At 45.2% G+C, this 15,864-nt stretch overlaps 1 protein-coding gene across 9 annotated transcripts in view; it reads left to right on the forward strand.

Annotated features, from left to right (window-relative positions):
* Positions 1 to 15,864, forward strand: part of AMOTL1 (angiomotin like 1) — a 153,046-nt gene that overhangs the window by 105,427 nt on the left and 31,755 nt on the right. For all 9 annotated transcript variants that reach the window (XM_078432980.2, XM_081790347.1, XM_081790348.1 and 6 more), the window contains 2 exons: positions 2,968 to 3,112; positions 4,449 to 4,538. In XM_078432980.2, the coding sequence (XP_078289106.2) occupies positions 2,968 to 3,112; positions 4,449 to 4,538 (235 nt within the window). The remainder of the gene's footprint in view (positions 1 to 2,967; positions 3,113 to 4,448; positions 4,539 to 15,864) is intronic.

The raw sequence follows: 15,864 nt of genomic DNA on the forward strand, positions 1-15,864 counted from the left end.
AAGAATCCACGATCGGGTATGGTTCATCAGTGCCCAAGTCTGTCTTTGGGAACTTAACAACATTTAAAGATTAATTGCTCAGTCTGTATTTTTGTCGTGGGCAGGGCAGAGTTTTCGGGCGGTAAGGGCTTATTTTCTGCACTCGAGGAGCTGACAGTCAAATCGGGGATGTAAAGTACACGTGCACAACCGAATTCCAGTCAGATGAACCCTGCAGATGGAAGTCTGTGAAATCAGCTGGAGCGAAGTTCCAGTGGCCGGTGTAGTTGAGGACAGTTTCTGGCTTGACTTCTTCGTTGTCCTGGACTTGAAGCACTGAGCACCTCAGGGGGGATGCCTCCCTCAGGGTCTATGCTGCCCTAGGCTTCCCAGCACTAGGTGATGCCCTCTGGCCCTCAAGGGGACGGTCCCTGAGGCATGCACATCTGTCTGAAAACAAAGGCCATCTTTTATAGATGAAATTAGCATAGAAATGGTGACAAGTTTCAAAGCCAACTCTTCTGCAAACAAAATTAAAAGGAAGGAACATGATTTGGGGGAGGGCTAGGGACAGGAGTCAGGATGTGCCCTTCTCTGGCTGCCCTATTCCCAACAGTTCACGAGATCTTGGGAAGAAACAGAAAGGCCTATTGAAACGAGGGGACTCTGAGAGAATCGACTCTGGTAGCCGGAGGCCTTTGGGAGAATAACACGGTGCCCAGAGGGGCCTTGGCATTTGGCTCCTCCATCCCACAGAAGCCCTGATGCTCTCCACACCTCTTCACTGGCCTCTTCTCGGACGTGTCTTCTCGGCTCCATTGTAACCTGGGGCACCGACCACGTTCTCTCTTCGTAAGATTGTGGCACCCCCAGCTTCATTCCTGTCCAGTGGCTCCTCTGCCCCACGTACTGCACAGGGTTGACGCCCCCTCCTTGGCCCTGTCATCTTCTGTCAATCTCCCTAAGTCGTCCCCGCTGTATGACATCAGCTGTCATCGGGACCCAGCGAGCCAGCCGCTCTCCGGGCTCCCAGACCTGCATCTCTACCTGCTACCTGGAAATCCTTGCCTGCTGTTCTGCAGGGAGGTCGGTGCCTCCCAAACCAGGCCGCTTTCCTTGGCTTTGCTAAGCCCGTTTCTCTTAGAATCACTTACTTTGGTCAAGTCTTATTACTCTGTCTTCCCAGATCCAAATGTCTACGTTGTCTTTGATTTCCTTCTCCTTTGCCATCCCGACCACTCCCTGTGCCCTGTTGACTCCACTCCTCAGTGTCATTGGAATTTGTCTTTTCAGTGGTCATAATTCCCTACCCTTGTCATCTGTCATTGAACTATTTACGTTAGCTTCTTACCTGGACTTGTTTTCTCCTGTTTCCTCTCCCTACACTCTCCCCCCCCCCCCCACCCCCTCTCCTTTTTGTATCTCTATAAAGCCTCAGATAAGGTCATGCTGCCCAGCTGCTTAGATACCCCTCTGTTCCCCAACGCTCCTTACCCCTGTAATTCCCCCTCACCCCTGAAGTCCTTCCTTCGGGACTAGCTCCCGCCCTCATGTCTGGCTGTCATCCCTGGACTACCTGTCATGTCAGAGACATGCACTTTCTCTTGTGGCCCTGTGCTGTGGCTCACGCCCTGTCTTCTGACCACAACGCCAAAGCCATTTGGCCTTTTCTGCTTGGGCAAACCCTGTACATCCTTCAAGACTCATTTTAAGCGGCATTTTCTCTGATATCTTTTTTAAAGAAACCATTTCTCACCCCTGCAGAATTAATGACTTTATCGCTAGGCTGTCAGAGCATTACAGAACCACCACCCCCCGGTTCCCATTGCGTTGGAGAAGTGCACGTGCCTGGGGAGAGACCGACACTAGACTGAGCTCCCAAAGACCGGGAATTATCTTACTAATTTCTGTATCCTTGGCAGAAGGACACATCGAAAATGTGCGAGAGATGTCTGTAATGTCAGGACGTGCATTATTTACAGGGGTCCCAGCAGGGACTTTCTGATCAGAGCAGCTGAGGTACCGGCAGTTAGGGTGCCCGGCTCATGGTGACACAGGTCTCGTGTGAAGGGACCGAAAACACAATGCAGGTCTCTTGGTGCCCAGTGAGGGGCGCTAGTGCTTCAGCCCTCCCCACTGGGCCTCTGCTTCTTCTGACTCGGCGCAGCAGTTCATCAAGGTTCCGTGTTCCCTTCTCCTGCGTGCATGTTACACAGCAATAAAATGGGGGTTGTTGACATCTACCTGGAAAGTATGCTGTTAGAGGAGACTCCTGTTAGAGCAGGTACGGCTACTTGTTATAGATTTACCTGCGCCCGAGATTAAAGGCACACCTCTTGACTTCTTGAAAAATGGAAAAAGAATGGTTTTAACCCCATATCTTTCAATTCCTTCACATAAAGAGGTTTCCTGTGGTGCATTTGTATATGATTAGATCCGAGTCCTTTGTCCTTATGCGGGTAAGTTCATAGACAAAGGGCTCAACATGCTGAGTAATGATGCCTCTCCTTGCGTGGATTTGATGTTCCTTTGGGGCCGGGTAGGAGGGGCTCTGGAAGACCACTGCACTTGTAGCCTGGAAATGTGGGTTCTAGCTGTGGCCCTTTAGTTTTTCTGTACATGAATACTTTTCCCTTACCTAAAGTGAGAAGAAGAAAAATAGTTGCAAATTGCCATACAAAATATAGGAGGTTGAAGTTATGTTTACATTCACCCCTTCCTGGTAAGTGTACAGAGAAACTTCTACAAGGTGACATTAGGCAGTCCAGCCAGCCTTGTGAACCTGCTGTTTACAGGGTCCTAACGTGGCCCTTAGAGGGCAGAGGGGGAATGGAACCGATTACGCATTTGGGGAGGTGTGCGACTGGAGGGGCAGGCAGACTGCACCCAAGACAGAGCCTTCGCACTCGGAATGCTGAAGAATCAGTGTCACAGAGGCACCCATGGGCATGCCAGGAATCTGACTTTCATGCCACTTCTTTCTTTCAGTTTGAAAAAGAGCTTCAGAGGATTTCAGAAGCCTATGAGAGCCTGGTCAAGTCTACTACCAAGCGAGAATCGCTGGACAAGGCGATGAGAAACAAACTGGAAGGCGAGATCCGAAGACTTCATGATTTCAACAGAGACCTGCGAGGCATGTCCAGCCCCACCCACACACTCTCTGCCCTAGACTCCCTTGTAGCTGGCTGCCTGGCCTCAGGTCCACACTATCCGATGGTCCTGGAAAGTCCAACCACCCAGGGCAGGGGCACTCAAAGAGCAGGATTGTTCCTTTCTCCTTTGTAGGTTGTGGGCTGTGGGTTGCAGCACTGGGTCTGAGAAATGGCGACCTCCGTGCACGAGCCCATGAAAGGGAGGGAGTGTGTGTGCAGCTCCTTCTCCGCTTTAAAAGTACTTGCTAGTCCATGGCAAATTTATTCAGTAAGATAAAAATAAAAACATCACTTCAAAATTTAAAAAAATAATAAAATACAAGTACTCAGTGATTTGTGACTACGCAAAGGCGAATGTTTGGATGCACAACCCTTCCCACATCGGGCTGAGTCATTGGGTGGCATTCTTTGAAAACCACCGCTCCGCACTTGCTAGATATAGTAGAGAAGATGGAGCTAGACAGCATCCCTCTTGGAGGGAAAAAAAAAAAAAAGCCCACAGTTGTGATAAATGTAGATACATATAAACTCCCCGAAAGCTGGAAGCCACCTGCAGCGGGATCTTGGCAGTCTCCAACCCGCAGAATGATTCAACCCCTAAAATTTTCCTTGTCTTTCAGTCAACTAAGCCATTTTTCAATTGCCTCATCTGCCAAAATAATGTCCTGATGGCAGTCTCCAGGAACTAGAGCCTCCCTTTCCTATTCCTACAAATCCTTTTGTCTTGGGACTCGTGCACGTCCAACAAAGACTTCTTCTGAGTTATTTCACTGAAAAAGTGAAGACTTCACCAAGCAGTTTGAGCAGACACGGAACTCCGTAGGTAGACTCTTTATCCATTAGGTCGTTTTGACTTTTTAAAAAAGTGTTTGGTATTTCTTGAATTGTTATTTCTATTTTTTGCTTCCCAGCTACGGGCAGCTGTCCCTGGCTAACCACAGGGCTGGTGGTGAGGGATAGAACTAGGGCTGGGTTTGAGGCCAAGGAGACTTAACCCCTTTTCAGGGACTTCAAAACAGAGGTTTGCCGGCCTTGCAGGCAGTGATGAGCGATGCACTTCTCAGAACCTGTGCTCGGCTGCCTCGCGCCGCTGCCTACCCTGACATCAGATGGCATGTGAAGGCACACAGCGTGCCCTCTGGAGACTTTCCTTTGGGTATTTGGGAGCACACTGCCCCTCCCCAAGAGTTACTCACTTTGGGGCCCCTGCCTGAGCATCTCTGCATACCCAGCTCTTGGCACCCACGTCGTTTCTTGTTTGGATGGTGTCTTAGATCCATATGCATTTCTTTGTAACCATTTCCTCTTTGCACGCAGATCGACTGGAGACCGCCAACAGGCAACTGTCCAGCAGGGACTACGACGGGCACGAAGACAGAGCCGCAGAGGGGCTTTATGCTTCCCAAAGTGAGTCTCCAACATTTATCTGTCCCGACATTGGTATTCTTAAAAACTGGGGGCCTGCGGAAAGAATCTTACTAGTTTGAAGCAGGTTTGTAAGTAGGTCGTTGGCTTCTGGTTCGTTCATTTAGTGAATGAGCTGTTGGGCCTCGGAGGAGGCCCTTCTACGTCTGCCAGAGACGAAGCCAAGGTTGATTTGTTTTATCTCGGCAATGTGTATTCTGTCCTTCTGACCTACAGTTTCTCTCTAATATCCTCCCGGAGAAGCAACATGGCAGTCTTTCCTGACACTCACCACTTTCAGTCAGGCGCAACTCTTTTGCTCCACGGAGAGGGAAGGAGGCTCGTGGCGGCATTGGGTCCTCCTGGCATGTTCTGTGCTCCTTAGGTTCAGCACTTCCGGCCTGGCCGCCTCTGGCAGCATCGAGTCACCGAAGGGTCTCACCTTGTATCTTCATATGTGGTGCCCGTTTCCAAAAGCCACTGAGCCCAGCGCAGCGCAGAATAAAATCATCAGTGGCTTCCTGTGCCTTTGGCTTTATTGGGAGAATATTTTATTCATTTTACGAGAGGCAAAAGATAGAAACAAATGGGTTTTGAGAAACTATCGGTCGTGGTTTGAATTCCTGCAAATCCATTGTATGTCAGAAATGTAAAAATCCAGGTCTTTTTTTTTTTTTTAAGCTGTTTAGAAAATCAAATTTATTTCTGTATCATAAGTTTCAGTAAGTCCTGTGTATCCAGACACTGGCCATCCCTTGTATAATGGTGGTGTTCTGATGCTTGGGTCCTGAGTACAGCCCTACGTTTTCAAGGCTGGGTAATAGTTGGTTCAATTTTCTAATTCCCAGTACTCTTTGGTTGGGTTCAATTTCCGTTGTTTCCCCCAAATTTACTCTTGGGACCACTCCATTTATTTGTCTCAGCTTCAGTTTTTTAATTCTGTTTTGGGAAGTGGACACTTAACCCCGTCAAGGGATTTTGCCTCCGATTCCTTGGGTGTCTGGCAATAGGTGAATTGGCTTGTGTTCCAGATTTACATAAAACAAAACTATGTCAGCATCTTGAATTACTCGCTCTCCTAACAAATATTATTTCCTCTAATGGGTGCGGTCCATCTACCATCTCATCTGAGCTTTCATTAAAAAAAAAAAAAAAAAATCACCTGTACTATTTGCGTTTAGGATTGTGACATCTTGCTTTTGGATGACCGTGTGCCTAGGTGGAGTGCGTGTCTTTGGCAGTCACGGGAGCAATGTCACCCTGCTGGGACCCTGCCTTCTTGTCAGGGGATATTATTTTGTCACATAGTTTAAGTGAAAATGGAAAAGCCAATTAGTTTCATCTGATGGGCATTAGCTCCAGCCTCCCAGCCCAGACTATGCTGATGGAATAATAAGATTTGGTGCTGTGTGAGCTGAGAAATGTTCCTGAAGACTTGAACCTCCTGGCTGAAAGCTAAAACATTAATAACGCAGGCAAAGAGGGCCTCTAGCTTTACAGGGAATGATTTGTTCTGTGCAAACGTGCTCCACTGTGTTCCAAAGGCATAAACAAGAGCGTCCAGAGACATTTTTCAACTGCTTGAAGGTATCTCAGTGTTGATGTGTAATGTAATTGAATCAGGGCATTTGAAGCAGGTTTGCTAGCAGGGATAGCTAACAAAGTTTTCAAAGCCTACTCTTTATAGGACACTTGTGCCTTTATCACAGCTTTATAATTATTTGCGTTAGCTTTTCCTCGCCTGGTGTGGCAAGAGAAGGACTTGAGATGTTATTTCAAATTTGCAGGTAGGTTTTTTTTTTTTTTCTTAGTGAGTTGTAAGAACTCTTTGTAAACTGAGGAAATTAGCATGTACCCTACATGTTGCCGATATTTTCCTCAGTTGTTTTTTAATCCTCGATTACAGTGTTCTTTATGTTACAGGAGATTTTTTTAAGTAACCTTATTTATGTCATCTAGGTGTTATATCATGTTTAGAGATGGTTGTCGCTCACCAAGATTATAAAAATATTCACCTATGTTTTCTTCAGATGTGTTTATGATTTCACTGTTTGCAAGGCTTATTATATTTCGGAAGCTAGTTAGGGAGGCACAGTAAAGGAGAAATTCATGAAGGACTAACCTAGAGGTAAGAAGACTAATTTCCAGATATTTTAGGATCTAGACAAGAGGTCCTGAACTAAAACAGAAATAGTGATGGAGGGTAGAGGAGAGAGAAGTAAGTGACGAAATTAGTAGGATTCAGTGACCAATTGAGTAATGGCAGTGAGAGCGTGAGAGAAAGGGGTGACTGAGCAATAAGATGGATGGTCACCCTTTACCAGTAAAAAGCAGGAGTAGCATGTTGGGATCAGATAATGAGGAGTGGTTTGAGCACGTTGAGTCATCTCATGCTGTGGCCCCTCGCTAAATGAGCAGGTGTAACAGTAGGGGCAGACATGCCCAGAAGACTGGTGACGGACACTGCCCCCTGGCAGGCTTCAGCATGTGGGCACAGAATGGCAGGCATGAATTACTACCCCTCCTCATCGTTATTAATGTGTTCCATTATCCGCGTATTGTTTTAGAAGCTCTATTATTGGAATACTTCTTAAGTTTTTTTTTTAATGTTTTATTTTTGAGAGAGAGAGAGACAGGATGCGAGCAGGGGAAAGGCAGAGAGAAAGGGAGACGCAGAATCAGAAGCAGACTCCAGGCGCCGAGCTGTCAGCACAGAGCCCGACGTGGGGCTAGAACCCACGAACTGTGAGATCATGACCTGAGTCAAAGTCGGACACCCAACTGACTGAGCCACCCAGGCGCCCCTGGAATGCTTTTTAAATGCTTAGTAATCATAATTATAAGCATTGCACACACAAAAGCAGCCATCCTTTTCAAATGAATCTTTTGAGATTCTAGCCCGTGGCTAAGAGAAAGCAAGACTGCAGACCAAATAGTAGTGACTTCTCTGAGTAACACAAGCCAGCGAGCTAAGGCTAAGTCGCCAAGCCCCTGACAAACACCTTGGCCAATGGAGACACTGGAGGGAAGGGGAAAGTAGAGTCTGGTATGTTTGATTTTTTTGTTTTTTTGTTTTTTTGTTTTTTTTTTTTTGCTAGGTGTTCTTGTTGGATCAGGTCCAACAAGGTCTAGTTGTTCAGGTCCAAGAACACCCAAGGAACTCTTGCAGTACATTGGTCAGTAGGATTTCTGTAAAGCTCTCTCTAATAATAGAGGGAGAAACTCCTTCCTGGCCAGATCACTAAATCTGGCCTGCTGCCCTGCTGCCCAGGGGAGTTTTCCTTTGAGGCCTGAACTCTCTGCTCTTAAGTTGGAGCCTGATGAAGACCTCGGTGGACTGCCAGGGTGGTCACTACGTAGCTCTTCAGATTGAAACGAACATTAAACAGGGTGATTTTTGAGCCTCCCTTGATCGTGAAATCTGTCGGTATTAAAAACTGCACTCAATTAAGTGCTTAGGAGTTTGGTGACTGCGCAGAGTTGTTTTTCTCTATCACCTCATGGTGTTGCATCCCTGTCTTTGGAGGAATTCAGAGTTTTATTTGGTTGATTTCTGGGTTTGCTCGTTTATTTTTCTAAATATTTTTGCAAACAAATTCTCCTGAAAAACAGGGCATCTAGCCAATCCCTATTTTGTCTGTGCGAAACTGGGGCTTCTTTGTTCCGTTTAATGTCTTTAACTTACTGGGACCCCTGGTCTTCCCATTCATGTATTTGTCTGTGTCATGCACATGCACTTGTGCACGTCCTCACGCGTGCGCACATACACGTACAGCAGAGGCGGGCCGCTGCCCACCAAAGGCAGAGCCCCGGGAATGTTTGTCGTTGTTCTTAGCTCTGTCTTCTCCATAAGTACAACGGCTTAACTGTTTTTTCTCTCTGAAAATTGTTAGCTCTGCAGAATTCCCATGTCATTAGGCCAGAAAACCCAAAATGAAATATTAGATCCATGGAAACTGGACTAGTAGAGATGATCTCACTGCGTTCTCGGGTTGAGTGGGAGCTTGTTAGCTCTGGCGTATGTGGGTTATTCCAGGATGAAACCAGTCATGTCCCATGGTGTGCGAGAACTTATCTCTGCCCCTCCAGGGTTCTTTAGACCCTACAGGTTGAGCATATTTGGTTAAATTTCAGTCTGTTGTAAGTTAGATTCTGGCTGTTAAATGGTGTCCCTCTCTTAAAAAAAAAAAAAATAGGTTTTGAACACTCCGTTATTTGTCCAAGTTGTTGAAAAATGAGTGTACCTAAGTCAGAACCATATGGATTTGATTTTTCTTATAATTCTCATGGGCTTGGAAATTAACAAAAAAAATGTGTGCGACCAACGTATTTTAGAAATAACAGTAATTTGCCGTTTTCCATGTGTTTTGTAATCATCATCTTACTCTTAAATCCTGTTTTAGGTACTTTGATTTTCTGTCTTTCGTAGCATATAAAAGAAACTACCATAATTTCCTGCAAGAACATCCCTCTGAGATGTTTGTATTTCCTGCAAGGGCTTGTGTGAAACACCAAGCAGAATTTACAATGACAGAAACATTGGTTCAGCTGACCCACGTAGAGCATGAGGAGATTGTTCTGAATCCTCATTGGGTTTCATTTCCTCGTATTGTGAGTTCCCATCAGGTTTCATTGGGAAAGAGGTTAGGTTATGGGTGCACTGGTTTACCCCTCCTCTGGGCCTGCCAGTGCCCACAGCCTCTCCTGAGCCCCTACTGCAGTGTTTACTGGCATTCCATATGGGTGTGATTTATTTGCATGGATCTCCTCTTCTAGGTGGGAGAGCTGTAGGCGTTCTCTACCAATAGTCACGGTACCCATCTCCAACCCGCACTACAAGCCCTTGAACCTTTTTATGTTCCTGGCACTCAATAAGTGTGTATTGAGGGAATGAATAAAAGTGGAAAATCCTTGTAACATTAGGCTGGAAATTCTCCTGATGCAGCATCCGTATCGAAATGTTCTTTTCAGCTATCTCCCAGTCATGTTTGGAGATAACCTGGGTTATCCTCAGTTATTTTTGAGACATTAGGCAAATTATTAAAAAGAACTATCAGAATAGGAGCAATTTAAAAATGCTCAAATTCCCTTTTGGCCTTGTTCTTTCCCTCCTTCCTTTTTTTCCAGGTAGGAGGATATCCAGGTAAGGGAAATCTTTTACTAATAAGATAATATTAAGTAATAAGATAATAATAAGTAATATTTAATAGTATTTTTCCTGAACATTGGTATTAATAGAGTTGACTTTGGTTCCCTTGACTCCTTCTCTTTTACTCCGCTGTGGTTGTGTTGGAGATGAGAGTTGACCATTTTGTAGCAGTCGGCCAGATGTTTATGCTGACCAATCCGTAGGCCATTCCAGACACCACAGATCAGTGCCTGCGTGAAGAGGAAGGACTTGTCCATGAAACCTGCCAAGGCAGTGTCATTTAAGTTGAGAAAATGGTCCTGCCCCAAATTAACCGATGCTCCTTAGAGACGATCCCTATGTTTAATAGGACTGTGCAGTCCTTAATATCAAAGGTTTTGTGGGTACAAGCTCAAGCAAATAATCGTGGATCGGGTGCTGCATGATCTGAATCCTGGTCTCTCACTAACGAACTCGGTGACTTGAAGATAGATGCTTAATCTCCCTGTACCTCCATTTCTTCTAAAGAAATAGAATAAATCTAATTCAACCCACAGAGCTCTGTGGGATAACCAGTGACGGGAAATGCAAAGACTTTATAAAATGCATTTATCCTGCATTACTTCTGTGGCGCGTGCATCTGTGCGTCCTCCATCAGTTCCAGCACTCGCGTTCTCTGGAAGGACCTGCCAGTTTTCAGGGCAGGGCGATGGGCTGCCTTCCCAAAGAATGCCTGCGTGGTTCACCGAGCCTTGCTGAATTTGGAAAGCAGAGCATGTGCATGCTCACACCACTCGATCAACCTTGACAGGCAGCACTGAGAAACTTCAAACCTACATGACAACCAGCAGCACGCCCAGGCTGCAGGGCATCTGTTGATGTTCAATCAAGTCTCCCCAAGTGTGAAAATTAACATTATTCGATTTGGCTGATTTTCTGTGCTTAAAGAACCAGAGCTGATTAAAGAACTGCCTCTTGATCATGTGGTGACACCGGCCTCTCACAACTGAATGTGGGTTATGAGTTTCACATTGTTGGTTTTCAAGCCGTGTAGCTCCTTGGCATTCCTGTTAGGGGACTGAAAAATCAAATGTCTTTGACTTTATTAGGGTCCATGTTTCTTGTACTAATATGTAGATGGACGGATGGACTGAGCACAAAACGAAAAACATGCTGAAGTCCATTTGCATTTCATGTGCCATCAGGAAACCCTCACTTTCCCTGGCAGTTCAGAACCAGGAAATCCAGGATCTCAGGTCTCAGCTCAAAAGGCAATTGCCAGAGAAGTCTTTGAGAATAGGGTGAAGTCTTCCTTTTATATCCTCCTCCCACGCCTGGTACTTTTTCCCTTGTAAACGCCCATTACGGTTGTACATAAATAACTGTGGGGATGGTCATGGTCTGTCTTCCCTTCCTAAACTGTATGCAGCATGAGGGTTGGGGCCCTGTCAGTCACCCTCACTGTTGTAGTCCCAGCTCATTTATCTCCAGACCCTGGTACAGTGCCTGGCACTGAGAGTCATTTAATAAATATTTGTTGTTGGGGCACCTGGGTGGCTCAGTCGGTTAAGCGTCCGACTTCGGCTTAGGTCATGATCTCACGGTTTGTGGGTTTGAGCCTCGCGTCGGGCTCTGTGCTGACAGCTCGGAGCCTGGAGCCTGCTTCTGATTCTGTGTCTCCCTCTCTCTCTGCCCCTCCCCTGCTCACACTCTTGTCTTTTTCTGTCTCTCAAAAATAAATAAATGTAAAAAAAAAAAAAATTAAAATATTTGTTGGCTACTGAATAAAATGATGATGATTCTCATTTAACTAAGCAGTTATTGGCTATTTCCTCTGTACAAGTTGTATTCTAGGCCACAGGTCAGCAGACTCTTTCTGTAAAGGGCCAGATGGTAAATAATTTTAAGCTCAGGGGCCACAACTGCTCCACTCTGTGCCTGTAGTCTGCAAGCTGCCATAGATGGTCCATAAGCATGTGGGTGTGGCTGAGTTCCAATGAAACTTGATTTACAGAATGAGGCTGTGGGATTTGGTTCATAGGTCGTAGTGTGCTGACCTCTGTCCCAGGTATTAGTCATGGAAGGAAAGAAAAAGAAGGAACCTCAGTAAAAGGAACATGGAAAATGAAATCCTCCTGAAGCATTCCCTAGATCTCACTTTGTGAATTGCCCTAACTAATCAATCAAGATGTAATTGTTATTTGCTTTCCTGGGAGTTTCACAGTCCTCTTTTACTTAATCCCGAATCAGGGAAGCATGATGATTATCATTTTAGATAAACCGAGACACGTAGAAATGCAGACACAAGGCTTAGCTCCCAGTGAGGATCAGGAATTTGATAATGATGGAGGGCTGGGCAGGATTAGCCAGTGGTTAATGGTAGGTAACTACCTGGATAGTGAGGTCTTAGGGGTGCCTTTCCTATCAGTGCCAGAAATTCCTGCCCTAAGCAGCCTCCTGGGAGATGAGGTCTGCAGATCTTGGAGAGGACCTTGAAGGTCATAAATCTGGTCAGGAGCAATGCATGTATCCTCTGAACCGAAGCTCATTAAAAGGCCATCTGATTGCTGCTGTGAGTGACAGGGTCTTCAGAGGCTGCTGAGCTGACGGTTAAAAGTTTATCCTCAGGTACAGGTGCAGTTTGCCCCCTTTAATCTGTCCTGCGGGTCCTGGTTCAGGCCAGCCTGTGTGGAAGAACAGTAACAGCTGCCCGCGTTAATTGAGCACTTAACTGTGTGACACGCACTCTGCTAGCCTCTGTAGGTACATTGCGTATTTTCATCCTCCAAACAACCTGTCAGGTCTGTATTCTAGGTATTTTGCAGATGAGGACCCTGAGGCACAGGAAGGTTAAGTAGCTTGTCCGTGGTCATACAAGGTGGTAAGTGGGGCAGACAGGTTTTGAACCCAGGTCATTCTGAGTCTGGAGCCCAAACATACTGAGCTGGCGTGCGTTGCCCTTCTTATATACTGGGAGGCGGAGAGAGAGGTTGTAATGTGAAGGGTGGCAGCGGGGGACTCCCAGTGACTTTAGGACACATTGAGTGTAGCCTGCATGTTTTACTAACGAAGAAACCTCAGCCAAGCACGGTCCAGTGGTTTGCCCAAGGCCCCGTAGGTGTTTAATGGCTAAACCACGATGACAATTACAGCTTCCTCGTTATGTTTTTTCTTCCCCTTCTGCAAAGGTCATCTCTTTTGGCTCTGGGGGTGATGAAAGATTTCACATTGTTACCTCAAGAAGAATCCGGGATAGTAGGGCAGACAAACAGTCCCTTTTTAGAATTGTTATTTGGTCACAAATTATTTAGCCCAGCACCGTGACTTATGATAATAATGTTTGGGTCTTCTCGAGTAAGTTCTAACTACTGGAATTAATATTCTGGACTTCCGACTTCTATATCTATCTTTGAACGCCCGCCAGTTATAACAGAAGGCCTGTTGGATAATCCAGAATCTCTCTTCAAATACAAAAACAAAAGAATCATTGAGACTAGAATAGAACTTAGAGTCTAAAAAAAAAAGATATCTCAAAATATCTATGAAATTAAACTTTTTGTTCTTGAGATGATACAAAATAAGCACCTAACAGTGGGTGATTCTGCGGTGCAGCTCCTGACAATTCGTTTTCAAAACTATTTTTGGTCCATGAATTGTAGTGAGAGCATACAGCTGAATCTCAATGGAATCAGAGAACTTTGAGGGGACAAAAATGTTTGTTTTAAGTCCAGAAACTCTGGTCTTAGACCATTAAAAATAAGGAAGGCAGAAGATGTAATCGCAGGCAACACATTTCTTTCCCCTCGATCAGTCCTAGAATGGACCACTTGATGCCCCAGGGAAAACAACTTCCTCAGCATAAATGCCCGCCTGGGCCAGGCCTTGGTGTCTTATCTGCCATTCAAAGCATCCATTAAAAAAATTTTTTTTAATGTTTATTTATTTTTGACAGAGAGAGAGAGACAGAGCATGAGTGGAGGAGGGGCAGAGAGAGAGGGAGACACAGAATCCGAAGCAGGCTCCAGGCTCCGAGCTGTCAGCACAGAGCCCGATGTGGGGCTTGAACCCACGAACCACGAACCTGAGCCGAAGTCAGACGCTTAACCAACTGAGCCACCCAGGCGCCCCCCCTAAAGGGCCCATTTAAAACCATAGCTTTCTATATGTACATGTTCTAATAATGCTATAATTAATGCTTTATTCAAACAGACATAAGTATATAATGTGTATATATATATGTATAATAAAATTTACACATTTCAGGTGTATAGTGTGAGGAAATATAGCAACCACCTCAGTCAAGGTCCAGCACATGTAGACCTTGTAGTCCTTTCCCTCGCCTCCCCCCATGTGTCTGCTTGCATCCCTTTCCACTGCACTCACATCATTGCTGTCTGTGTTATGTCCAGGTTTTATGGATGTTTTCTACACGGGGAGCCACACTAAACAGAAGTGTCTGTGGTTCATCTTTTTATATTAAGAAAAGACAAAAATAAGAAACGGACATCTGTTCTCTGGTGGTGAGAGAAAATTTGGTTTATAATTGATTCACGAAATATGCGTGCAGTCAAAACCACACACCCGGTGTATCCTATATTTATGTGGCATTATTCATTGCCGAATTTGTCGTTTTGCCATCGGCAATGATACAGGAGTAGCAGTACATTTTTATTTCAAGTAAAAAAATAAATAAATAAAGTGGCAAGTCGAACAGTACATTTGGAAGCTGAGCGGATGCAGGGGTGTTTACTCAGTCAAGCAAGTTAGCAAGCTGCATGGGTCATAAATTTAGGTAGGTTAAAAAAACCAGCACCTGTAAATTATACCTAAATGTGTAAGTACAGTTTCCAAGATTGAAATGCAACAGGAAGAATGACTGTAGTAGGGAACATTATATTTTAAGAGATTATGTTTTATTTAAGAGGACTGTATTTATAGAAAATTATATTGGGGCACCTGGGTGGCTCCGTTGGTTAAGCTTCCGACTTCGGCTCAGGTCATGATCTCACAGTCCGTGAGTTTGAGCCCCGCGTCGGGCTCTGTACTGACAGCTCAGAGCCTGGACCCTGCTTAGGTTTCTGGGTCTCCGTCTCTCTGCCCCTCCCCTGCTCGTGCTCTGTCTCTCTCTGTGTCTGTCTTTCTCTGTCAACAATAAACATTTCAAAAAAAAGGAAAATTATATTGAAAAGGACTACTGATATTCAAATATTTTTACCACATCATAGCTAAGGTAGCTTACTTTCGGTGCTGCAAACTCACTTTGAGGCCTGGATATTAACATGCAACGGATAACTTCTATAAAGTAACAAAAATTTAAGTATGTTAAGACCAAACTGTATTGTTTTCCTTCATTAGATGAATAGAATATTTTCTGGTTAGGTTTTGTCTCCTTCCAGTGAGAAGTATCTGAAACTTTCATTTTTTTTAATGTTTAAAAAAAATTTTTTTTAACATTTATTCATTTTTGAAAGGCAGAGAGAGACAGAATGCGAATGGGGGAGGGACAGAGAGAGAGGGAGACACAGAATCCGAAGCAGGCTCCAGGCTCTGAGCTGTCAGCACAGAGCCTGATGCAGGGCTCGAAATCAGGGACCACGAGATCATGACCTGAGCCGAAGTCGGCCGCTTAACCCACTGAGCCACTCAGGTGCCCCCATTTTTTAAAAAGTTTTAAAGACTGAGTTAGAACTTGATCATGTATCAGAAGCATTGTCTTGCTCAGTAAGCTGTTGCCTAAACCTGCCACAGCTCTTTACCTAGAAAAATTTCTGTTATCTTAGGTTCTTAGAATCCTACAAAGGTGGTACAAAGTAAGCCCGCTAGAAAGATTCTAGACAGACACCGGCCACTGTGTGTGGACTACAAGGCAGAATATGGTACGGGCTCATTAAGACCACTCCCCACACCTGCTGCCCCCCGCCCCCGCCCTTCTCCCCTCCCCCCCCCCCCGCAAGCAAAGTGTATGTGTTCGGGCTCTCTCGTTCAGGAAAGATCTGTTTTATGGAAGGAATCAGAAAAGCTTCATGCAGCCTGTAACCTTCAGGGTGGGCCTTGAAAACTGATTAGTATTTTAGAGTAATTTTGCTGCCATAGTACAATGTGAAAGGGAAACTGTTTTTCCTTGTAAATTGAAAGAAATTTAATTAAATTGGGACTGGGTGCCTTCTTCAGAACCCCCTCCTTCCTACTTGGCCCCCCACA

This window comes from Panthera onca, chromosome D1 (assembly GCF_046562875.1).
Source record: "Panthera onca isolate mPanOnc1 chromosome D1, mPanOnc1 haplotype 2, whole genome shotgun sequence".
NCBI lineage: Eukaryota > Metazoa > Chordata > Mammalia > Carnivora > Felidae > Panthera > Panthera onca.